At 50.3% G+C, this 26,037-nt stretch overlaps 2 protein-coding genes across 2 annotated transcripts in view; one reads left to right on the forward strand and one right to left on the reverse strand.

The window, feature by feature from the left end:
• Marco (macrophage receptor with collagenous structure) overlaps window positions 1-4,277 on the reverse strand; it is a 113,279-nt gene extending 109,002 nt beyond the window's left edge. Inside the window, exon 1 of the mRNA XM_051148195.1 lies at window positions 4,196-4,277. Coding sequence (XP_051004152.1) covers window positions 4,196-4,277 — 82 coding nt within the window. The remainder of the gene's footprint in view (window positions 1-4,195) is intronic.
• Window positions 4,278-5,062: 785 nt separating this feature from the next.
• On the forward strand, window positions 5,063-9,877 carry En1 (engrailed homeobox 1). The gene is made up of 2 exons (XM_051148222.1): window positions 5,063-5,969; window positions 9,026-9,877. Exons 1-2 carry the CDS (start codon window positions 5,063-5,065, stop codon window positions 9,340-9,342), a joined length of 1,224 nt encoding a protein of 407 aa, XP_051004179.1. The 3' UTR covers window positions 9,343-9,877.
• Window positions 9,878-26,037: the final 16,160 nt, after the last annotated feature.

A 26,037-nucleotide genomic window follows, 5' to 3' on the forward strand; every position in this document is an offset into this window, starting at 1 on the left:
GTCAGCTGAACAAATGATTTTCCAAGGTTTGGCTCCACAGCCTGCACCCCAGTCTTTTGCTTCCCCCCCCCCACCCCTTGTTGGCCTCTCCCAGTACCACTCCCAGCTTTTAACGAAATTCGAAATTCCCGAAGATCCTTGCCAGACACCCAAGAAATCCCCCTCCAGCACCTACCCACCCACCCCCATATTGTGAAACCCTCCAAATGAAGACCGAAGCACTGAGTGCTAATTGAATTAGTCTATTGAAAAGACTGTCAGGTACAATCACAAGGGTAGAGGCCTCACATTTCCCAAGGTCTATAGGCTTTGGGGACCTGCAATGTATAGTCTGACCTTCTGCCTCATGATAATACCGGCCCTTGTAGCAGAAATCTCCCCGTATTCACTCCCAACAAAACCGCTGGTCACCCAGTCCCTCTAGGAAGGCTGCACGCTATTGTGTCGGGACAACTCATTCATGTCCCGCACCGCGAGGCCCCACCGCCATCTGATCTAGACTGGAAATGGGATTACCACCGTGTGCAGGCAACACCACCTACTGCTGCCCCCACGGAGGAGCTCACATCTGAGCCAAGGAGGTTGGCTTTCGTATTTCCACTCGCGTGCGCGTGTATACACACACACACACACCCTTTAAAGGTGGAAACTGCACAAACGAAACCCAAAAACTCGTCAGAAACCCATAAACAACAGGAGATTTCCCTTTCTGACACATCACATGGCAAAATCTCAGTGAACATTCTTCTCCATAGGCATCGGTGGGGCTGACTTGGGCCCAAGTCATTTGAGGGTCTCCAGTCCTCGGCAGCACAGTTAGACACCAATGTACAAGCAATGCTTTTGTAGACTGGGGTTCCCTGTGGGTGGCTCTCACCAACACAGGTGAACAGACCCAAATACAAGCACTTAATTGTTTTGTCCCTGTTTTCTAGGTTAGAAAGAGAGGTTTTCACCCTAAGAAAACTGGAGTCTTCCCTTTGTCTGATCTCAAACTTCTCTGCTAGCCTTTCCTTCCCTCAAGCAGACGTGCACTCTTCCCCGTACTTGGCCAGATGTCTTTTGCACTGAAGCCAGCTACAGCCGAGCTTCAAGGAGGATGTTCAGGGACTGGGGCGGGTTGGAGGGTTTGGTCTCTTTCTTCTTGCTTCCCAGCCAAGGAGGTTGCTTTGGGTGTAGGGGGGCTAGTTTACACCACCACACCTTTTGGCCTTTGGAACTAAACAGAATGCTTTTCTTCTTTGTAGTACCCCTCCCTGCAGCCAAGTTCGCTGGGTTATGAAAAGGTAGAAACAGGGAGGGACAGTCAGTCTTTTGAGGTGGTAATGCCTGGTCTGTGGCCTCCTTGGAGGGCTAGGGGGTAGGGGTGTCTTGCACAGGTAACCATACTGCTTAAGACTGCCAGGCAACACAAGTAAGTGCTCATCTCCGCTAGCTCCTACTCTAGGGATCCAGGAGCTGGTGGCATTGGAAGAAGGGCTGCATTCCAGTTCTGGTCAGTTCCCACGCCTGCTTCCTGCTGCCTACCTGTCTGCTATCCTGCCTGGGACATCATCCATCGAATGCAAGTCATTCCGTAACTACCAAAGGCGGAGGGGAGTATCTTGAAAAAACATGATGACTCCAATGCAGTCACACTGGCATGCACCCCTGCACACAGACACCAAGCCCCTTTACCCAGATACTTGAACACACCACTCACCCTGCCCCTGCTGTAGCTCCTCACCCACATGCCAGCCCTGGGCTCGGAGTTCTCTGGACCCCTCACACAAGTGTCTCAGCCAATATTTGCTCAGTCAGCCTGCACACACCTCACGGCAAGGCTTGCTAGGACGGACGTCAGCACAGGCACATATACTTCCCAACAATATGTTCAGTTTTAGGAGGGAGAAGAGGGCGTGGAGCCTGGGCGGGGGTCGTGGAGCTCAGGCGACAAGTCTAAAGGAGCATCCTTCCGGGGCTGGATCTGGGGGGTGGTATGGGGGGGGGGGACAAGCCAGCGCGCTGCAGAGGAGCATAGCCTAATCCAGCCGGAGCTCGTGGGCCGCGGGTGCATTTATCATCCTATTACTGTAACAAATCCGAGCTCTACTACATGAAAGGTAAAATGAATTACCGACGTTAAGCCGTCAATAAAGTCATTTCTGTAAATGGTGTCTCCAAAGGGCCGCCGCATTATTCAGCTGGCTTTATCAGCTGGCTGGAAATTACGTACAGGACCGGGCCGCGCGGCGCGCGGGGCCGCTCACTTTGATTAAACGTCTTGCCAGCGCTATGTGACAGAGCTTTTGACCAGGGTTTTATTCACAGGCCTGTGATGAACGCCAAGCTGATCAGGCGGAATGAAGAGTAATTAAAACCTATAAATTATCTTCCGCAGCCCTTCTCACGGCGTCTCCTGCAGGCGAGATAAGGCGTCGAGACCCTATTTACGGCGCTGAAAGGGACCGCGGCGCACAAAAGCTATGTGGCTAAATAGGATATTGATAGTGTCCTAATTAGAATTTAATTAAGTACCCACGGTCGCTTGCGGGATAAAGATTTCAATTTTGCGAACTTAAATATAAATAAAAATCCCACCCCTATTTCGGGGGGAAAGGAATGAGGGCAACTGGAGATTTCGGGGAGCCCTTGGGTTAGAAACAGAAGGGAACCTACGAGAAGGCACAGTGGGTATGAAGTGGCTTCAGAAAGTTGGGGAGACCACGGTGGCCCCATAGACCAACTCTGGAGAGGTTCTTGCCAACCAGGCCCCAGCGCAGTGCTTTTAAGAAACTCGGCCCGGGAAATCAGGAGATACTGTGCTGAGCCGAGATGCAGCCAGCAAAAGATGAATTTCTGTCTTCTTCCGGTCCCAAGGACAAACTGCCTCTGTGCTCCCGTTGGACTTATGAGTTTGGCTGTATGTTCTTCCCAATCTAGCCTCTATGGCTTTAAAAAATTTTTTTTAAACTAGGGGCATAGAATTTAACTCTTATGTCCTAAAGAGATCGGGTAAGAGTAGTTCTTCCCGGATCACCAACAGAACGTGTGTGGGAAAGGCCTTCTTCGCAGCGTGCTCAAGCCCCCTTTCTTCAGCAGTCTTTACGTACCCAACCCTCCAAAACAGCTCCCGGGGCAGATCACTCCACCGCCTAGCACCACCCGTCACTCCCTAGCTTTGGTTATGAAAAACTTTTGGGGCACTCCACTAGGAAAAAGAAGAAATGCCCAGAACATAGCAGCAGCGTGGGAGCGACTGGAGGCGAGAATGCTCAGGGCTCCACCCCAAGTCGCCCGGGAGTGGGCAGCAATACCAGAGAATTCAGCTTAGAATTGGGGTAACTCACTGTCCACATCTTCAGTCGGCCAAGCCAAATTTTGAAGAGCAGTAGGTTTATTGGTTTGATTTTTTTTACTTTGCAGAGAAATTCAATACAAGATTCCCTGAATTTGAAACCCAAATCTAGACCTCCTCATAAAGGGGACACTTCATGCCGCCTGGCTCAGGGGCTCTTTTGAGACAACTCTACCAGGCTAGGACAACGCGGATTCCCCGTAGCCAAGGAAAGAAAGGGTGGCAAGCGCTGGGGCTCTTCCACAGCCTCTGGGCATGGCTCCACTGCGTCTGGGGCAGCTCGCGAGTGTTGCTGATCCAGACAGGGAAGGGCATGGTTGCAGATCATCAGTGTGGCTAGCCAGTGGCACAAACCAATAGTGCCAGCAAGGTGGAGCAGGCCTGTTGGGTTTGCCATTAGTGGGAAACAAACTGCACCTCTGAAAGTAGCCAGCCCTGAGTCTTTTTCTCATGCGGGATCTCCTGGTTTCATTCCTCTACATACACACACGGGGGTGTGGGGGGCGAGGGAGGAAGGGAGGAAGGGAGGAAGGAGGAGGAGGAGGAGGAGGAGGAGGAGAGAGAAGAGAATACGAGACTATAAGACTCTAAGAATATAAGCTAAATGTCTCGGCGGGGATGGGGGATGGCGGGGGCGGGGTGGGTGCATAGTATCCCAAATCCCTGCCGCCTGTCGCTGTCCCCAGCGCTCACGAACCCATAATCCTGTATTTCTCCAACAAGTTGTGGAGTTGCTTCTCTTATCTGCCTACATCCCCAAATCTAGTTCTCTTGGCTCTCTTCGTGCCCTCTTCAGTCCGGATCCGAAGGAGGGGGAGGGGCGTGGGCACAGATGGGGGCTGGGCGGGCCGGACGTACCGGGCCTGAGCCTCTGCACCCCCTCTCCACCCACGGCCGCCGCCCCCGGATTATTTATCCGCAACGTCCCGCGGGCGCCCATTGGGCCGAGCCCTGAGTGTCAGCGCGAGTCTGGGCTCGCTATTGGTCCCGCACACGTGCGGCCCTGACTCACGTGCTTCCGGTTTGAAGGCAAAAAGTGTGCCTGGGTGATTTTTTTTTTTTTAAGCGAGAGAGTTTGTGCAAAGATCCGAGCTGTCAGAGATTTCAGAGGGGGGGAAAGGAGCCCGGCACTGGCGGAGACGCACTCTCCCTGCAAAAAAAGCAAAGGCGATTAAAGGCACTGCCAGCCTCGCGCTCTGGGCACAGCTGAGCATGACACTGGGGAAGTCAAACCCCTCACTACTGCCTAGGAAGATGGCTAGACTTTAAAGACTATTTTTTCCCCTTTAAGAAAAAAATCTTGGAGCTTTAAAAAATTTCCTTTTTTCTTCTTTTCTTTTTTTTTCCCCCCTACCCCCATTTTTGAGCTGTGGCTTACTCCCTCATTAAGACCAATCACTGAAATCTGGTTGCTGAAAGAAAAAGAGAGAGAGAAAGAAAGAAAGAAAAAGAAAAGAAAAAATAGCCAAGTGTCTTCTCTGTATCTGGATGTCTACAAATTAGAGAAAGGGAGAGGGCGAGATCTGCTCCACCAGAGCCGGCGAGAGCCAGGCCAGACGCCCGGCTTTTTTTTTTCTCCTACACCCGCCCTGTGCCTTCGCTGAGGCTTCGCCTTGCCTCCTTCCTCTCCGCGCACCCCCACGGGCCCGCTGGCAAAGTGGGGTGGGGAGAGAGGCGCGGGGGGCGGGGGCCGGCGCCGCGGCCAGGGCTGCCGGGCGGCCGAGCATGGAAGAACAGCAGCCGGAGCCGAAAAGTCAGCGCGACTCGGGCCTGGGCGCGGTGGCAGCGGCGGCGGCGGTGGTGGCGGCGGCGGCCCCCGGCGGCCTCAGCCTGAGTCTCAGCCCAGGAGCCAGCGGCAGCAGCGGCAGCGATGGAGACAGCGTGCCGGTGTCCCCACAGCCTGCACCCCCGTCGCCTCCTGCGGCGCCCTGCTTGCCGCCCCTGGCCCATCACCCGCACCTCCCCCCGCATCCCCCGCCCCCGCCGCCGCCACCGCCACCGCCGCCGCCACCGCAGCATCTCGCTGCTCCTGCTCACCAGCCGCAGCCCGCGGCCCAGCTGCACCGCACCACCAACTTTTTCATCGATAACATCCTAAGGCCCGATTTCGGTTGCAAAAAGGAACAGCCCCTGCCGCAGCTCTTGGTGGCGACCGCTGCAGCCGGTGGTGGCGCAGGAGGAGGAGGAGGAAGCCGCGTGGAACGTGACCGAGGGCAGACTGGTGCAGGTAGAGACCCTGTCCACTCGCTGGGCACACGAGCTTCGGGCGCTGCCTCGCTCTTGTGCGCTCCAGATGCGAACTGTGGCCCACCCGACGGCTCCCAGCCCGCCACCGCCGTCGGCGCGGGCGCATCCAAAGCCGGGAACCCGGCTGCAGCGGCGGCGGCGGCGGCTGCAGCGGCGGTGGCGGCGGCAGCAGCAGCAGCGTCGAAGCCCTCGGACAGCGGCGGCGGCAGTGGAGGCAGCGCGGGGAGTCCCGGGGCGCAGGGAGCCAAGTTCCCGGAACACAACCCAGCGATCCTTCTCATGGGCTCAGCTAACGGTGGGCCGGTGGTCAAGACTGACTCGCAGCAACCCCTAGTCTGGCCCGCTTGGGTCTACTGCACACGCTACTCGGACCGACCGTCCTCTGGTGAGTACCCGAGCCCGGATGCGCTTAGGCTTTCAGGCCCAGGCTATGCCCCAGAATTCTGAGTCCGCGCGCTGGGGACAGCAAGCCCGATTTAAAGCGCTATCATTTCATGTTTGACTTCTCTTACCTTGGGTCCTAGTCATAACCGAGTGGGCTCTTGATTCTGCCACGGAGGCCTTTTCCACGAAGGAAATTACAGCTATTGGCACGCATAGAAGGCTTCAGTTTCCTTGGTTTTACAAACTATGAGCACCGAGGTCTTATAAAAAATATTTTATCTTTATTATAGAGAAGAAAGATAGATAATTACTCACTGATTTATTTTGTAGGGAAAGGGCGCTTTGAGCTCGGGGGAGAGGGGGGAAAATAGGCCTGGTGATTTGAATCTGCAATCTACCACGTTAGTCCTGTCAGGGCTGGCTTGAGCCAGAGAAACCAACCAGAGAAATATTTTTTTTTTTTTTTTTTTTTTTGCCGCGTGTTCTTAACGAACACCTTGGATATGATTTTGTGGAGAGCCCATTTACACAAAGACAGATATAGGAAAGACAGAAAGAGACAGGAAAAAAAAATATATAAAAGTGCCACCTCCTGCGCCCAGCCCGGGTATGGAGTCAACCCGCATAGGTGGAAGGTAAAGTGAAACTGTATCTGGCAAGGTAAGCAGCCACTGCTCGCTGGAGCTGGCAGGCAGAGGAAGAGGAAAACAGCTAGGCCAGGGTCAGGGTTGAGAGCTGGGCCACCCGCAAGAGAATCAGCGTTTTGCACAGCGGGGCTCCCCCGTCCCTTCAGGCCTTGACTTTCTTCACTGTGCCCTTGGCAAATCCTCCCGGTTAGTGATCAGTGACTATCTGCCCGTCTTAAGCCAAGTCTCTGCCTTCTTTGCGTGTGCTGGAGCACTTATCCAAGGGCAGCTGTTGGGCCCTGGGAGAGGGGGCTCAGGCCTGCTGCCCCTGCACAGACCAGGAGTTCCTGCGAGGCCAACGCAGGCCCGCCAGAACAGCAGGGATTTGGGTTCGTAGTCAGCCTTGAACCTGCCAGGGGCCCCGGGCCAAAAGGTAGCCACAGGCGCCCCTACGCTGGCTGGTCTCTAGGAGCCTTGCTGCTTCGGGCTGGGTGCGGATCGATGCGCGCTATCAGCCTCTGCCATCTCGAGCCCCCGTTATTGACACGCTGGGCTCCCTGAACCTCCGAAAAGCTGCTTTGATTGACTTGCCTGATGGATAGAGTGATTGAGCTGTCAGGCTGAGTGGGTCGGCCGGCCAGGAGGCTACGATTTTATTACAAGTGTCCGTGCCTCTGCACACACGCACACAACAACAACAACAACACTACAACAGGCTCTGGATGCACCTCCCGCAGTGGAGTCTCTTGGAGGATGCGCACATTTCCTGGGCTATCTCTGCCTGCTTGGCTCCGTGACTCACATCTAAACCCCAGTCCTGCTTCGGGAGCAGGCCTTGTCTTTGTTCTTTGTGCGTCTTTCCTTTTGATAGGCCAGAGAAGGCAGAAAGCAGACACTTGCCTTCCAAAGGCAGTTCATGGGGACAACCTAGACACGATTCCTATAGCCAGTTAGGCCCGGTCCTCTCACAAACTGACTCTAGGTGTTGGCCTGCTACAGGATCCAGTTACCCGATTTTTTCCCCCAGTGGGCACTAGGTTTAGAGATGCCAGCAAAGACCCGTCTTTCAGATAGTTTTAGGTAACAGCGGAGAGCCTGGGAACTTCCTTTGGGTTTGTAGGTCTCCATAGCTGTCGCTAAGGCCAGCAGCTCAATGCCAGAATCTCAACAAAATGACAAGAAGCAGCCCTCCAGGCAAGGTCCAGTAGCCTAATTCTCTCTTCTTGGCTGGACTCCATAGCAACCTTCCACATTAGCATGAGAGAGAGAGAGAGAGAGAGAGAGAGAGAGAGAGAGAGAGAGAGAGAGAGAGAGAGAGAGGGATTTCCTGTGGCCTTCCTACGCATTCGTCATGGGGTGGTAGCACAGGTCCCCGTTGTGATAGTGTCTTTGCCATCACTCCTTCATCCTTGTTTTGTTAATTGGTGGGGGCAAAGCAAGGGGTTATCTCCATCTGTGCTCCCCCCCCCTTGTTTGTGTTACTTTGAGACTTTTGCATCCTGAAATTGCAGCAAGTAGATTTAGAGGAGAGATAACAGAAGCTCCCCCCCCTTCCCCGGCTCAGTGTGCTCCTGTGGAGAGAGGTCGTGAGGGTTCTTCTTTGGGGGGGGGCCTCAAACAAGAAGCCAAATAGAAAGGCCCAGGACTTTAAGCTCACACAGTAAGGGCTACAGCGCAATTAAGGGGAGGAGGCAGGCAGCGGACTGCTTCCCTCCCGAAAGAGCATCCACCAAGTCAAACAGAGAGGAAAGAAGGAAGAAAAAAAAAGCCTCCTGATTCTCTGGGCTGGGCGATCTCAGCTTCTCCTCCTCTCTGGGGTCAACGGTGAGAATCAGGTAGGAGCGTTGCACAGGCGCGCGCGCGCGCGCGCGCGCGTGTGTGTGTGTGTGTGTGTGTGTGTGTGTTTCTGAGAATAAAGTAGGAACCAAGGCAGACCAGTAATTCTCCCCCAGGGCCTGCCCTCACAGCTGCACTCTTTTCCAATGCTAGGAAGACACTCCAGTTCAGATACCCACAAGTCTAAGGTTATACTGGTTGGGACCCTAAAGCTCACTCTATTTTATTTATTTATTTATTTATTTATTTATTTATTTCTCCGTATCGGCTGGGAAGTACTGGGGGCTAGGTCTGTTCTCAGCTTTCTTGAATTGGGTGTCCCTTGCAATTCCCGCCAGTGTTCCTCTTTGGCTTCTGAGTTCCCCCTGCAGCTGAGTCTGGGGGGGAACTAGAGATCCCGCTGTTGTAGAGAGGGGCTCTGTGTTGGAGATTGCGGAGCCCCAGCAGCTGGCCTCCACAATCGCCCCGGAAGCTCGGGGACCCCCGCGGTGGGCTCCACACAGCCAGTCTCAAGGCTTACTCTGCCCTCCTCTTCCCCCTCCCTTTGCTCCTGGACCCCCTCCTACCCTTCCTGGCCCTGTCCTCCCCTCTGCAGGCCCACGCACCAGGAAGCTAAAGAAGAAAAAGAGCGAGAAGGAAGACAAGCGGCCGCGAACGGCGTTCACGGCCGAGCAGCTGCAGAGACTCAAGGCGGAGTTCCAGGCAAACCGCTACATCACGGAGCAGCGGCGACAGACCCTGGCCCAAGAGCTCAGCCTGAACGAGTCCCAGATCAAGATCTGGTTTCAAAACAAGCGTGCCAAGATCAAGAAAGCCACGGGCATCAAGAACGGCCTGGCGCTGCACCTCATGGCCCAGGGACTGTACAACCATTCTACCACCACTGTCCAGGACAAAGACGAGAGCGAGTAGCTGTGGCCAGCCCCAAGGCCTGTGTCCAACGGTGCCCGTGCCACCTTCTGGCTCCAAGGGGCTTTTGCTTCAGCAGCCCCACGCCGCCATGCAAAGATCGCTAAGGACGGAGGTATCAATCGGGACGACAGAGAAAGCGAGAGAAGTCAATTCTCCGAGTGGACATTCACATGGGAACGAAATGGTGTTTGAAATGGGAGAAAGACTCGGACAGGTGCTATGGGGGGAAAAAAGATCTATTCTCTAACTTACAGTATAAGACGAAACTGCGAATTCCTTAAAGCTCTATCTAGCCAAACTGCTTACGACCGTGTATATATTTAATTTCAGGTAAGGAAAACAGATATGTGTAGCGATCTCTATTTGCTGGACATTTTTATTAATCTCATTTATTATTATTGTTATAATTATTATAATTATTATAATTATTTTATGCCTCCTCCCTACCTTGCTGCCCCCCTCCTAGCCCAGTTTCGTTTTTTTTTTTCCCGTTGCTCTTTTCTTTTGAATGTTTTTGCTTCTCTGGGTACCTCCCCCCCCCCAACGCGGGCCCTGGTTTCTCTGGGACTTTTCTTTGTGTGAGTGTGTTTCCTTACGTGTCTGCCCTTTGCCTCGCCTGTACCCACCCAGGATTCTTCTATTGGTCTTGTCTGTCCCTCTCCCAAATCCCTTTCCTTTATGGGAGACTCCTTGAGAAATACAACCCCACAGACTGCGAGACTGAACCGCCGCTACAAGCCAAAGATTTTATTATGTTCAGAAACCTGTAGTCTGAAATAAAATGTTCACTGTGTTCATGATGCTGACTGCCCTCTTCTTTGTGGGATGGGGAAGAGCCGGACCAGGCACTGTGTGGAGGAGACCTCTCTGGCTGTACAGGGTGAGTGCAGAGCCCTGGGATCTCAGATCAGGCCATAATCATTACCACCCTAGAACCCCAGTGTGAAGAAGTCTACAGTACAGCACCCCCCCCCCCCGTCCAGATTTGCTTTGGCCTTGGCCCCTGAATGTATTCTAGGGGACCCAAATGCCAGAAAGTCCAGTCCTATATTACCGCTCCACCAGCGGCTCCAGCTGGCTCCCTAAGCTTGTGCAGGCTCAGCCAACTGAGACCTCTTGTTCAGCCTGTTTCCATGAACCAAACTACACCCTCAAGCCTCCTTTCTTTTTTCTTCCTTCGTTTTCTCTCTCTCTCTCTCTCTCTCTCTCTCTCTCTCTCTCTCTCTCTTTCTCTCTCTCTCTCTCTCTGTTTTCTTCTTGGTGCTGAAGATTTTTCTCTACCAAAGGGAGCTAGGATGACGGGGACTGCAATGGTTGCAAGTTGTCTGCGGAGCTGTTCAGCTTTGGCCTAGAGTCTATGCAGCCTAACTTCAGCTCTTCCTTGGCAGATAGTTAGTTTGAGGTGATGCACCAGACTTCACTGGGTAAGGGTCTCATAGTACTGCCAAGAGGAGGTCTGACTGTGAGGAAAGCTGTGTCTAGTGTTTTGTTCTAGGCCTGGAAGCCCCCAAACAACCATAGCGCTGCCTCTCCCTGACCTGAAGCTGTAAATATGGCAGCTCCCTTTTCAAACCCAGCAAAACCTGGCCAATTTTTTCTCATTGTAAGAAGATGAGATTGTACACAGAAGACCTCAAGACAGGCTGGACACCTGGACAGCCCAGAGGACACTGTGAGTGATTGTCAGTGACCCTGGGACAGGTCCTCCAGGACTGACTGAGGCTTTCAGAGGCTAGGATTAGAAGAAAGAGCCCACTTAAAGGTTCCCATTTCTCTTTTGTTTAGGATTTTATAAATTATAAATTCTACTCTCCTTTCCCCCCTACATGTAAGATGAATGTAACATGTATGCAACTGTGTATAGGCATGTATATAAATATGCTAGATAGGTGTCCACACATGTTTGTGTGCACGCACACGATAGTGTGCACGTCATGGTGAGCCTCACCTCCTGGCCATTTTGTGTCTATTTTGCATGTGTTTGCATTTGTGCAGCTGAGTGATTATTATGCAGGGGCAGATGCATGGTCAGACATTTGTGAGCTCATGGTGGGTGTACACGCACTCACGTGTGTTTGCACATCAGAATGCTCACCTAGTGTGTTTGGGATTCATATCAGTATGGGGACCTTTTTCTCCCTGTTTTCCTCTAGAGTTTATTTGCTGTTAGTCCCCCCACACACACCCTAGGATTCATTTTAGGGAGAAGTGAGAATAGGCCAGTTATCTCACGTTTTCCTTGAAAAAGTTCCTCTAATTTGAATCCACATCTCACTCCTGGTCTGGGAACTAAAAGTACTGGGCTTATACTCCAGGGCATGTAAGTCTCTCTGCACAAGGGCTTGGGAACTTGGGGTTCAGTGGCCTGGAAGTGCGTTAGACATTTCTATGAGTCCCTTATGTCTTACCATTGTTTGGGCAGGGGGTGGTCTCTGCACTTACTAAATAGGCATGTAAATGTGACTGGAAGCATGTGCTTTCCTTTTCTTGGGGAGTGGTGCTTAGCATTTTTTGGGTTCAGCAGGTAGGTTCTGCAGTCTGAGGTCTGGAGTGCTAGCCAGTTCACAGTTTGGACCAGCCCTCATCTCCTTCCCAGGAAGCTCACGAGGATGTGCTACTGAGTTCCACAGCTCTTCAAGGGCCTCCTCCTTTCCCCACCAAGGTCCCTTACTACACTGAAGCCACCTACTTCCGGGGCTAGCACAGAGGCGTCTAGCTTGCAGAAGCAGCTCCAGGAAGTGTCCTGTTCCCAAAGCCTGTCCTCCCACCCCCACCCCCTAGTACAAAAGGGCCAGAGACAATTGATCTCCACCCCCATATGCTTAGGGACAACAGAGGCCACTATTCTACCACCTGGGTGTGTTGGTTGGTTAAGTGTCTGGTGGGAGCAGTACTGTGATGGAATTTGATTTCTTACCCATTATCTCTCTTTATCTCCTAATCACACGGGCAAATAGAGTTTTCCTCATTGTTCAGCGAGACAAACCAGGCTCAGAGAACTTCCGAAGCTTTGGTTCTCCATGCCTGTGTCTCTTTGTAGTCTACACTTCAAAGATATGACCAAGGGCCTTGTAATCAAGGTCAGATCTGACTTTCCTTTTCTCTCTCCCTCCCCTTTCCTATTTTCATCCTTCATGGTTGGGGGCAGTGAAGAAGGCGAGGGGGGCCTCTGGTCAGACCTTATTCTGGAGCCCCTTCTTTTAAAAAGGAGAGAAAGAGAGAGAGAGAGTAATAATGATCATAAATAGGCATTGATCTCTCTGATTTATGGGACTGGCTTGGCAAGCTGCCTGTGTATAAAGAGTGGGGCTCTACGGAGATAAATACCCGAGCTGAGCACACCATCCCAACCTCGTCATCTTCTCCGTTTCCTCCCCCTCCCTTAAAGATTGGATTGAACCATACGCTTAAATCTTCCTCAGCCTAGAAGGAAATACAAGCTACAAGAGTCTAAACAGTATCGACCTCAAGCTCTTTTTAAGGGCAAAGGTCTCTGTTTTCTCCCTGGAAAGACCTTTTCCTGGGGAGGCGGGAATAGGGGAGGCAGTGGGAGCAATAGGATGGAGGGAGGGAGGGAGAAGTTCCATGGGAGCAGAAGGCATTTTGGCATACAGGTCTGCACATATGTCTGCAGTGGGCTCACTATGTTTCGGCATTTTGACTTGTGTGCTGTGCATATATTTATTTAGGCTTGGGAGGTGCTTTGGATATATAAGCTCCAACTGATAAGCATGGTTTGGTGTTTGTGGGTTCATACAGGCACCTGACTCACAGGCCCCTGAATGGGGCTGCCCAGGTTACAGAGAAGTGGTTCTGGATACCATAGCCCTATCAGTCACCAGGGCGGGAGCCTAGCCATCTAGAAGACAATCAGCACCTCAGAACAGTTCCCTTCCCCCATACCCCTCAGTGAGACCAAAGTGCTGAAGCAGGGGAGCACTGGCTGCCCCTAGGGATGCTCCAGGCTGGAGTCAGAGGCACAAGATAAGGGCTGGCCACAGTGCCAGATCTTTCCATGGCCGGTTTCGCGCACGCGTGTGTGCGTGTGTGTGTGTCCACCCCCACATGCTTGCACATGCTTGCATGCGTGCTTGCTTGCCTATGTGTGCTCCAGACAAGCCATTCAACTGGCAGTTAACATGGTATGACTTACTCACCTATAGAAACGGGACAAGGGGAGGGGTAAATGGGTATATTAAAGACTGTAATATACCATCTGCTCCATCCCTCTTGGCCACCAGAGGCTTCAAATCTTCCTTGGATCTCTAAACTCAGCTAAGAAGACTCCTTAACTTGATGACTTATAGAAAGAGGAGTGGCCAATGGTGGTTATACACTTTTAACACAGAGAGAGGCAGGAGGATCTCTGTGAGTTCAAGGCCAGCCTGGTCTACAAAGGGAGTTCCAGGCCAGCCAAGGCTACATAGTGATATTCTGTCTCAAAAATAAACAAGTAGAAATAAGATAAGATAAAATAAAGAGAGAGATGGTGGAGGCTCTGGTGACGTTGCCTTTCCACCCTGACCCCCCCACCCCCACCCCACCCCCTGTGGTGGAGGCTCTGGTGACTTTGCCCTTCTATTCCTCCCCTCAAATATTCAGTCTCATAATGAAGCCCCCAGTCTTGGAGTGGCCGCCAGGAATTCACAAATAAAAAGACTTTGCTTTACACATGGGGAGGGGGGAGGGAAATCCTGAGATGGAGGGGAGATCTTTTTGAGAAACACAGCAAGCAGGAAGCAAAGCCCTCGGATGTGCTGTTCCCCATCAATGCATAGGCAAGCATCACACACACACACACACACACACACACACACACACACACACAGGTTCCTACACATACACATAAATGCCTGTGCACATGTATGAAGTGTGCTCATGTGGAAAACAAATAGAGTTGGTACTTATATTCAGAGGTGTGGGTACAGTGGGCACAGAGACACTACTAGGGTACAGGGTTTTGGCAAGCAAGGGCTAGCAATATAATGACCATGACTGGACACACACTGACACATCCAAGTCTCAGCTTGTGGGCTTTGTTCCTAGCCAGGGTGGGAGACAGAGGCCCCTTCTAAGGGTGTCTGTATGGTTGCCACCAGGGAGAACTGGAGCTGAGAAAGGTGGGTTGGTTGTTTAGGGAGATGGGAACTAAGGCAACAAGTAGTGACCAGTGACCTCACGTGGCTCTTCCCCTTACCCCTGGGAATCAGGGTCAAGAGTCTTAGGTTGAGACCCCCTACTGGTAGCCGCACTTTACTGTTGTAGGATAAACCTGCCAGCCCAGCTGGACCTCCTGGGGATAGAGAGGGCTGGAGAAGTGGGGGAGAGAACCTGGCTTGTAGCTGGCCAACACAATTTATACTTCAGGAGTGAGCTTTGGTGCCACCCTGGGGGTGGAACAGGCCCCTTTCACTATATCGCAGACTTAGAAGTGGGGTGCTTTGAAGACATTCGGGAAGATTCTAGGCTGAGAGGAGGAGGGCTTTGGGTGAACCTTAGGGAAATGGAGACTGTGGATGTTTGAACACTCACCCACATCTCACCCTGAAGATGCAGACTCAACTTTGAGCAGTGGGGGTGAGTGAGGCCAGGGGTTGTTAACTGAGTGATGGGGGAGGGCAGAGAAGCCCCCTCGTCAACACTGCAGGGGGTGTATAAACCTACCAAAATTTAGGAACTGAACCGTATCAATTTATTTTTCTCCCTGTTCCATGCTAGCACATCCACACCAGTGATGGGGAGGGAGTGGGATGAAGGGGGGTGTGGTAGTGGGTATACCTAGAACTGAGGGTCCTCTATGTAGAAGTACCCGGACACAGATAGCCAAGGATTTTGGCTTCCTGGGCTACACAGTGGCAAATGGCTGGGATTCCTGACAGACCTGCAAGCTTTTCCACAGAAAACTCGGCTTGGCTTTGGGGTTAAGGGAACCTGGGGATCCCTCCCTCCTCATCTCACCAGCTCTCTAGGTCTTAGCATGTTCTGTGTTGGGGAGAAGCATCATTAACGGGGTTGATTTCCTGCAGAACTTGGGGAGGAGACAAAGAGCTGCCCTACCACCCTCTCTCAGCTGGCCTCCCTCTCCTAGCCTTTCCACCTCTCTCAGCTGGCCTCCCTCTCCTAGCCTTTCCACCTCTCTCACATCGGGACATCTGGATATCTGTTAGGGCATAACAAAAAAATTTTTTTTTAATTATTGCTGATATGCCCGCTACTTCCTGGCAGATGGCTGAACACATCTGACAACATTCACTTCATCCAACCACACACACTTCTTCGCGAGGGTATCTGTGTATCTCTATATTTATCTACTCACCACGCCCAATTCGCAGATAAGAAAAAGAGGTCAAGGTCGTTTTGGAAAGGTCACAGTTAATCTTGTTAAAGTTTACTACGCTGGGCCTTCAGCACAGCTAAATCCTGGCCTTTGATAAGGAGCTGCGGTGGGGTGGCGGTGGCTGCTTTTCTGGAGCCTTCGATCTTAAGTAGGAGCAGGCTACAGAACCTCCTGGTCTTCCTACCTTCTCCGATAGTAAGGAATGCACGACCCAAGGCTCAGATCAGCTTTCAGGGCAATCTAAGTCTTGCCAGCCTGTCTTCCCAACTGCAAGCGTCTCCATCCTCATCTTCCTCTCACACTTGAGGCCGGACTAGGCCGAGTGAAAGAACACCTCCTATTCCAGTCTCTAATTCCTTTGACCACCCTCCAGCCCTCCCGCAGCTGCCTGCGCTCCCCACGGTCCTCCAAGGGCACTGCACAATGCGTTTCCGGTCAGCACGTTCCAAGTCGCTGGCCTGGGTTCTCCTCTCTCCAGTAGGTGGGTGAAACTCAAAAACGCGCTGCGGCTCCACTGAGGCCTCTGAGCGCGCCTGTCACCTCCGCAAGGAGCCCCTGTATCTCTCACTTCAGCACGCTCGTTCGCGGCAAGGGTCCCCGACTCTGACTCCGTGAAAGGCCACCCGAACCACCTCTCCTCGGGGTTGGGAGTGACACTCAGTCCGTCCCCGCTTTTCCCAGGCCACTTTTCTTTTTAGGTTTCGGTTTGCTTTTGCCTAGCTTCCCTTTGCTGTTTCTTTCTCTTTGTGATTTTGGGTCTGGTCCCTTCCTTGGCCCTCCCTCTCACTCCAAGTTTTCCGCTTTTGCCGAGGGGATCTCCTTGCTTGAGGAAAAGTTTCCTCCGGCCTGTCTGCCTCTGGGGCTGGGCCTCTGCTTCCTGAAGCACTCCAGGAAGGAGAAGGACCGTGTGTTCCTTCGGTGCCCAACTCTCCCTCTCCGTGGGTCACTCGGGCCCAGCTCTCTACTTTGCTCAGCTGTCTGGGACCTACAGATGCTCCTCTGGAGGTTCAGTTCTGTGTCAGTCGCTCCCTCCCACTCCCTGTGTTGTTAATCTGTGAGGGGGACACAGAGCTGACCTTGAGCTCAGGCAGGTTAACCTCTTATGGTCCCTAGCCACCTTCAGCCTTCAATTAATCGGAGGTGGAGAGCGCGGGAGGGGGGATGGATTCCAAGTGGAGGCCCCTGGGTATAGTGAGAATCACCTTTCCAATCGCAGCGCCTCACAAACCGGACCTGGGGAGGTCCAGGCCGGCAGTCAAATGAGGTAGGGGGAGGGGTGGCCTTGAAGACTGAGGAAAGTAGACTTTATTTGCGCTGCTTCAACACGTCCAGGGTGGACTTCACGCCGCTCCTTCTCCAACATGCCCGGATGCCCAGACCCCTTGCAGGCTGAGTCCGTCGTCAGACTTCTGACTCTGTACGACCTTGGCTGGGCCCAGGTTCTCTGCGAGTTCAGGAGAGTGCTTGCTCGGTGCTTGGCTGGGGGAAGGGTTGTCAGCTCAGCGTCCACTTCATCCTAGGTGAGCGCTTCAGAAACCCTTCCGGTTCTTTTTGGGGGCGGAGAATGAAAGTCGTAGAGCACACCTGCCACATTAGCCTCCTTTCGTCCCAGGAAAATTTGCTGCGCAGAAACTTCCATATCTCCACCCTTGCCTCACGGGAAGTGTCTGGCCAGTCCTCTAGAGGGGTACACCGACTCCGAAAACGCTGCTGAAGTTGATGGTCAGGTTTACCCAGAATTTCCTTCAAACGAACTGAGCCAGTTAGCCCTTGCAGCTGTTCCTCGGGTGACTCCCACCTAGGCACCTAGGTTCTACAGAGCTTGGTTGGCTGTGTGTGGGTCTCGGAGCCTGGCTGGGTGTGTCCTTCCATTCTGTGCGGTTGGTAGACTGACCGCTGGCCTTCACTCCTGGCCTCCTGACTTGTGGTGCTTCCCCACCAGGCCGGGGCTACGGACCTTAGGAGGAAGATGCACACAGGAGGGTGGCTGGACTCCTTCTTCGGGCCTCTGACTTTCTGCAGGGATGACAGCTGTGAAATAACAAGTTGCTCTTCTAGAGATTGGCCTGGAAAAGAGAGATCCCAAATACCTAGAAAATGCTGAGGGAAAGAAGAAGAAAGATATCCACTCCCTTGGGCAAAAGTTCAATCTGTTCCCTGAGCTTTTTGGTCAGAACTCTTAAATGGGGGGGGGGAGGTAATCCCCCACCCCCCATCTGTACCCTGCATTGACAACTTAGGCTCCAAAGAGAACTACCATCTAGCAGGGGAAACTAGCAGGGAAAACTAGCCAGCAGGCAGGGTGCTTTTGGACCAGAGGAGGCATTGCTAGGCTTTTTGCTTTAGGAAAGGGAAAAGGTTGCTTCTGTCCTGGACGTTGAGTGGGCAAAGCTGAGCCTCTAAGTGATGGCGGTTTCCATTCCTCCTGGACTGGGGACCTGGGAGCTTCATAGCCTTCATCTTCCCAGTGCCTCGACTCCACTCTTCCAAGGAGCCTCCGCTCCAGGCAGGAAAGCTGCAAGAGGCTTTGGACTGTGGTCCACCCATCCCAGGCCACCTGGCCATCCTTTGAGCTTCCCCAGGATGGGGTAGGGTCAGAGTGTCGATGATCGTTACTTTAAATTAAAAGCCCGCCTCCCCCCATTCCTTTCTGCCTAAGCTTCAACTTAGTTTCAGAGAACGAAGCGTGAAAGCTTTGATAGAGATTACCAATGCTTCATTTATTCCCGCAAATGGCAAACACAGCCCAGGAAAAAACGGTGCCTCGCCCTGCGCGCACAAGTTCCTTGTCTTGAGTCCTCAGCCACCTCAGCCTTACAAGCTTACTTGGCTGTGAGACGCATCAGGCGGGGAGAGCCTTGCACAGTGGGATTCCCCCTGGAAAGGAATTCTGTAGACTAGGACTGAGACTTTACGCGCTCCCAACAGGGTAGCTCCTGAGACCAGCCTCAGAGCTGAGGGGTTGCGCCAGGGAAGTGAGAGGGAGTGGTCCAGAACGCAGCTAGTCCTAGGAGTGCCTAACTGGTCCTGTTCCCTGAGTGCCGCTATCTAAGCGATTCTCACGGCAAACTTAGCTTATCATTCTCTATTTATGGGAGACTCCTATGTATTGTATGGAGAGATGGAGGCATCCGGGACGGGACACCCCAGTTCCACCCTGTGAGGCACTAACGTCCCATTCCGTCCCTACTCCAGTCCCTGGAACCTTTTGCTTGACCATAGGTCGAAACTACAGGGAATGTTTCCTCTGTGGCGGCTAACTTTCATATCTTTCCAAGTTCACACAGAGCACCCTTCAGGTCGGATACACTCCACCCGCTGCCGTCCCCTCACAAAAAGCGCAGTTATTTTGGACACAGAGCCTTCGAAACTTTGCTATACAAAGCTCACCTTGTGACCCGCGTAACAAAGTATTCTAGGACCATTTCACAGGGAGTGACAAAGGAGCCTCCAGGAGCTAAAGGAAAAAAAAAAAATACTGCGAGTTTTATTCTTTTGAGGCACAGCAGGGAAGTTTGAAGCAGGAAAAGTTGAAGCCCCAGTAGGAGTTCAGCCTTAAATTCCTTTGTGACACTGTGTTATTAACTCCGAGAAAGCAATGGCGTCTCCACATTCCAGCCACCTGGAAGGCCCTGTAATACAAAGATACCTTTGGGGGAAGGTAGCTGGGAGAACAGGCAGCCTTCCTTCCTGTCACCTTAGGTCAGGTGAGAGTGTTGCTTTGGCCAAGAGGGGTTTAAGATGTCTTGCAGAGGTGAGTGGAGAGTCAAAATGGACCAAGATGACAGTGACCCATTTCCTCCAATTGTCCACTTAGTAATCTGTTTACAGCTTGCAAGGAAATTTGACTTTGTCACCCACCAAGGCTAAATACAGCTAGCTTCACTCTAAAGGTCCCGAGTGTCCAGGCAGGGTGATCTAGAATAGCTTTGCACATGAGAATCTAAGTTCCATCTGCAGAACCCAGGTTAAAAAAAAAAAAAAGAAGTCAGGTGTGAGTGCACATGCTTGTGATATCAGTGTTAGGAGGCCCAGGCAAGTGGGCCCTTTGGTCAGTTGGCTTAGACTACTTGGCAAGTCCGAACTAAGCAAGTGAGAGAATCCTGTCCCCAATTCACAAGATGGACAGTACCTGGTGAACAACAGCTGGGGTTGTCTTTTGGCCTCCACAAACACAGGCATACAAGTGCACCTGTACACGCACGCACGCACGCACGCACGCACGCACGCACGCACGCACGCACACATGCATGCATCTTTGAGAGCGAGATGACCACACAGAGTCCAGAGAAACATCACTGTGAGGAAACTGAGGCTGTTGAAGGTAGGGGTGCCCTGTGAAATTAATGGGGATACCCAGCAGTGCATTGGGAAAGGAGGACTAGTGGTAGCGGTAGAGGTGGGCCTTCCTGAACTCTTGCTCATTTTTTATTAATTACTCAGTAATTTCAACGTGAAAACAGGTAAAGGCAGTTGCCACTGCGCTTGAGTTTGGTCCCAGGAGCTCTATGCAGTAGAAGGAGAGACCACATTCTCAAGGGTTGTTTCCTGACTTCCACAAGTGCCTGTCACAGCATATGCACACACACACAAAAATGAATGGATAGAAATATAACACGAAGTTTAAAAAATACTTATCTGCCATTTTGGATTGATGTTCTGCAAAACCAAAGGAGGAGAGAGCTTAAATTTTAATTAAAAGTAAAATGAGTTGAGGGGTTCAAGAGATGCTCAATTCTTTCAAATCTAGAAAGTACCCCTCCGTCCAATGCTGAAGATGTTGGGCAGTGAGCTGAAAATGAGTTGCCCAGAGAACGGAGTTCAGACCCTGATGCTGACAAGCACCCAAAGGGGGACTGTTCCTTGTGTCCTTATCACTTACTCAGGTACTCACCGTGGCCTAAAATGAGTGCTTTTGAGTGGCATCTGGGTGGGGAGCAGAGTGGCAAGTTGTGCAATTGCTTGCCCACCTTGGGTATGATACTTCCAAGAGCCGAACGCATTTGTACAGTCCTTGTGTAGGTCTTTGGACTATTGCGCACACTAATCGTAGGGCCTACCTCTTAACCTCTGTGAGGTCAGGGGCAGTTGCCATGGGGCCTTTGTGGGTTAAACTTAATTGACCTTCAGATCTGTTAAACTGAAAAAGTGAGATTTTGGCACATCTAACGTAAGCTAATCGGAAGCTTCAAGGCCAGGATGCAGCTCAGTTGTTAGCTTGTGTAGCATGCACAAAGCCCTGGGTTCAATCCCCAGCACCCTGTGAACAAGATATGCTGATACACACTTATATTCCAGCCCTTGAGGGGCAGAAAAAGACATGTTAGAAGTTTTAAGTCATCCTCAGCTACATAGCAAGTTTGAAGCCAACCTGGGCTACCTGAGATCTGTCTCTCACTAACTAACTCACTAACTAACTCACTAACTCACTAACCAACCAACCAACCAACCAACCAACCAAATAGCTAACTGCTTTATGAGTAAAACTTTTCTTCCCAGTGCGGATTCACGGAACTTGGAGATGGCGTTTGCTTCTCCTTTATACCTTTTTCTTCTTATTTCTGTTCTGAGGTGGTTTCGACATGTGTGCCTGTCTTTTGTACGCATGCATCTTCTGGGGAAGTGGGGTGATGGGGAGTAGTCGAAAGTGCACTTCAGATATTTGACTTTTGGAGTGGAGCTCACAGGGATGGTGTTGATAAAAACCTGAGGAGTACTGTTGAAATTATTTGTGGTCCTAAATTTGTTTTGGTGGGTGGTTTTGTCATTCGGTTCTTATTAAGGAAAATACCATTTAAAACAATCACAAACATGCTGGCCATAGTGGTGCAGGCTTTTAACCCCAGCGCTCTAGAGGCAGAGTCAAGCAGATCTCTGTGAGTGAGAGAGCTGGTCCACATAGTGAGTTCCAAGACAGCCAAAGCTACATAATGAAACCCTGTCTCAAAAACAGAAATCAAAATAAAAAACAACGTTCCCCCGACAAACAACACCAAAAACTCATAAGCATTACATTTCTATATGAACACAACTGGGGCAGAAATTTGAAACATCTTACTGGGCCTTTTTTTTCTGTCTAATCACTTGTAGTTTGTAAAGTTTATGTTCTTGGAATCTTCAGCCTTTTTCTAGGATTCCTTTATGCACAGTCTATACACATACACTGACCAGTTTAACAGAAAAATGACACAGTGAAATAGAAAGCACACACACACACAGCCATGAGCTATCAAAACTTCTTTTTTATTTTTCCTATACCAGACTATGGACATGAGCAAAAATGGTGGGCAGAGTACACCTGTGGATCCTGTGCCATCGAAATCCAAGAGTCTGACAGTGTGTAGATAAAGGATGGGCCTCCCTTTTAACTTTTTTTTTTTTTAGTTTTGTTTTCCTGGTTCTGTAACTGGAAATAGCAAGTGCTCTACCACTGATATGAGTTCAACACTCTGTAATTCTCTTTTAAAACAAACTGGGTACTGGGGAGATAGAACAGTCCGTAAAGCACTTGCCTTGTAAAAACAAATACCAGGGTTCAAATCCCAGAACCCACATAAAAGGAAGAAAGAAAAGAGCTAATGAAGAAAGAGCCCAGCATGGTAGTTTGTGCCTGTTTGGTAATTCCAGTATTGGAGAAGTACTAATAACAGGTTGGTTCCCGAGACTCTGCTGGGCTAGCTCCAGAAAGTAGGAGACCCTGCCTCAAGAAACAAGGTGTAAGCTGGAGCGATGGCTCAGAGGTTAAGAGCACTGTCTGTCCTAAGATCAATTCCCAGCAACCACGTGGTGGTTTACAACCATCTATAATGAGATCTGGTGCCCTCTTCTGGCCTGTAGGCAGAACACTGTATATATAATAAATTTTTAAAAAAATCTTAAAAAAAAAAAAAAAACCCACAGTGGCAACTAAGAAACAACACTTGTGATTGTCCTCTGTTTGCCAAACACATGTGAAACTCCTATACATTAGAACTTCATGTATATGCTCTTGTGTGTGTGTGTGTGTGTGTGTGTGTGTGCGCGCTCGCAGGCTTCAATGGAAGTCCCTTTCTTCTTATCTTCTATAGTCAAGGGTTTTAAAAAAGGAATTTGGCTCTTCACATTTGGGAACCTTAGACTGTGAACTGTAACCCTTTTTGGGGGGCAATCAAGAATTTCACACACATAAAGTCAAGACACCCCAACCATCAAACAGAGCAAGCCTCAAGATCAGCCAGAGTCACGGTAAAAGTAAACCAAAACAATGACAACAAAACAAGTCTTGGATCATCTGAGTTAGTATCTTTCCCACCAGGACAAACAGGAGTCACCCTAACCCTCCCCACAGTTTCTGAAGTCACTGACATTCACAGAGACAGTGAACTCACCGTTGCTGGGGAGACGGGAGAGCTGGCAGCATGCCTGCCATGTAGACACGAGGACCTGAGTCTGGTCCACAGTACCTACACAAACAGCCTGGAGTGCCTGGAATGCCAGTGTTGGGGATGCAGAGGAAGGAGGATCTCTGGGACTCTGTGGCCAACCAGTCTAGGCAAACTGAAAGCACCAGGTTCAAGGAGAGGTGCTGTTTCAGCAGTGCGTGGAGCGGGATTAAAGAAGATACTTGATGCTGACTTCTGGCTAGCACATGTGCATGTGCACACACAAATACATATGAACACAGAAACATACATGTGCATGCACACACACTAAGAAAACCAAAGTTGATGCTAGCACTGGAACATCTAAGCTTGCTTGCTTGCTTGCTTTATGTATCTATCTATCTATCTATCTATCTATCTATCTATCTATCTATCTATGTATCCATCTAGGAGCAGGGAGTCATGAGAGGCAAAAGGAAGGCGTTTCTGGGACTCTTTATTGGGAGACCTAAGGCTGATCTTTTTTTAAAACTGGAGTTTGCTGTTTAATAAATAAAACTTCCACATGTCAGTCTGGGAGCTGTGACGTTCACCTGAGTGCATAAAACATTTATGAGGGTAACATGGAGGGATGCTTGGGGTGCAGCCGTATTCTGTTCCTGACGGGAGGTGTCTCAGTTCAGATGCCAGGATTTCCAACCAGGCCTGGCATTGGGAGAAGATTCCGAACTCCCAAGGGGATGGGGTCCTCACCTTCTGGTCCTTCAAAAGCCCCTTGGGGTGGCAGGAAATGAACCCAGATGACTTTATAGTGAAAAGAGGAGCAAGGTGACCTGAGCTGCTGGTGCCCAGTTGTGCTGTTTGTTTTCCCTCTGTCCTGTCCCCCACCCCTGAGAGGAAGGAATTCCACTCCTTTACGAATGTAGTGCAACCAGGAAAAGTATGGCTGGCCTCTGGAAAAAGAGGCTGCCTGTCTCTCTTTGTCCTAGGTTGGGAAGGCCTCCTGGTCAATAAATACATATTAATCATGCGAGAGAATTGACATGCAAATGGAGGGTACCATTGACAACGCCTGGATGGCAGAGGAAGAGCCCTGTGCAGCTGTGGTCCTGCCTGGAGAAGCCACGGGTGTGCCTGGCGATTTGTTGGGTGTTTTCTAAGGGGCAAATCTTCCTTTTCCACTAAGTCTGTAAAAGAGGGAACTGGCCCTGGAGGTGACTTCAGGGTCTTTTGCTTCTTAGGTCTGCCAGCTCTCCAGATTTATTTGTTTATTTATTTTTTTGTTGTTGTTCAAAAATTAATTTAAGTCTGTCAATGGCAGGCCACCCTTTTGGATCGCTGTGTCTCCCTCGGCCCAACTGGAAATCTCCAAAGGTACTTTGTTTTTGTGATCAAAGAAAAGTTGAGCCAACCAGAAAAAGAGTTAAAAGCTTAGGCGCATTTTTTAGAGGAATGCTTGATAGTGCAGGAATAATTATTACCTGCCATTGTTGAATTACTGCTTATAAAACAGCCTGCTGTGTATTGTTGTGGCTTTCTTTCCAGAACAGACACCTCCAAATAACCTTAGTATAGGCAGCACTAAGCTTTAACGGAGAGTTTTCAGAGTGCCTGACACCTGTGGGCACAAATATTTCATATTTTAACTGTGGTAAAAATGTGAGTTTGGTGCTGGTGAATTATCCACAGAGAGCCTGATGTTATAAAAACAAAACAGATGTATTGTGCTACCCAGCAAATCATTGCAGTGAATACTGTTGCTTTATTCATTAAAACCATGGGAATATGAGCTGTTTCTTAACGCCGATTGTAGGCTAAGTTACTGTTTAGGTTGAAATTGAAATGAAGAGCATTATTTGTGTCCATAGATGGCCTGGCTTCAGTGGCCTACATAGCGTGCGGATGGGCTTTTAAGAGATGGACAACTGCATTTTCTGTGCCTTAGGTTTTGAGTTCTGTCTGTGGGCTCCTACCATATGAGAGGTGTGCACAGTAACTTTAGTTACTAGCTTTAGTGACACCTTGGGCCACAGTGTCAAAATGGACCCTGGTTTTGTAAAGACCCACGCTGTCTGGGGCTCTGGCAAATCAGGCCCCAGGAAAAGCTTTTGGGGACGTGCGAGCTGGGCTGGTGGTTTTTCCTTTTTTGTGGTCTCTGGTCTCATCTAGTGCTTTGCCCTCATATATTAGACATTATCATACAACCTGAAGGGAAAAAAATGGGAGCACAAACATAAGAGCAACATCTTCTTCTGGAAGAAGCAGTAATCAGAATAGTTGTCACGTGTGGACCCAGCCTTTTGTGTATTTTGGGTTATGTTAATCCTGATCAGGATACTGGTTTGCTAAAACATCCATGTTTTCATTTTAAATCCACCATGGTGTTCTTTGATAGAGGTGTGTTGATCTCAAAACCCCACAGTCTGCTCGGAAATCAAACAGATTCTCCTAAATTCCTTCGACCAACGTATGATGCTTAAAGCATTCTGCTAATATTTACCTAGATTCTAGATGGATCGAGGATTACCTGGAATTTGAATGCAGCAAACCTGTTGTCTGTCGGATTTCTGTGCGTGTATGTTTGTGTGTACACACAAGGAAAGAGGCAGCTACCAGAGATAAATTATTTAACATGATTTTCCTGTATTGTGGAGAGGGAGGCTGAGCCTCATTTTTCGGATTATGATTTGTGTTATGAAATGCTTATCAAATGTTTTCCAAAGATTAGTTTAATTTTAATTAAATAAACCTTTCTCAGGAGGAGACTCCCAACTCTTCCTGTACCCAGAGGCTAACGTACTTGTTGTTTTTAATTATTTTGTGCTGTTACCCAAACTGCTTTGGGTACTCCTGCCCAATTAAATCAAAGGCCCAGGTTCCTTACGCACAATATGTTTAATATTTAATTTTAATTAAATTAATTAAATTGTTTATTTAATTTTATGTGCATTATTGTGCGCTGAATAATGTAAAATTCATAGGGGTGGAGAAGTAAAT

This window comes from Acomys russatus, chromosome 6, assembly GCF_903995435.1.
Source record: "Acomys russatus chromosome 6, mAcoRus1.1, whole genome shotgun sequence".
In the NCBI taxonomy this organism is placed as follows: domain Eukaryota; kingdom Metazoa; phylum Chordata; class Mammalia; order Rodentia; family Muridae; genus Acomys; species Acomys russatus.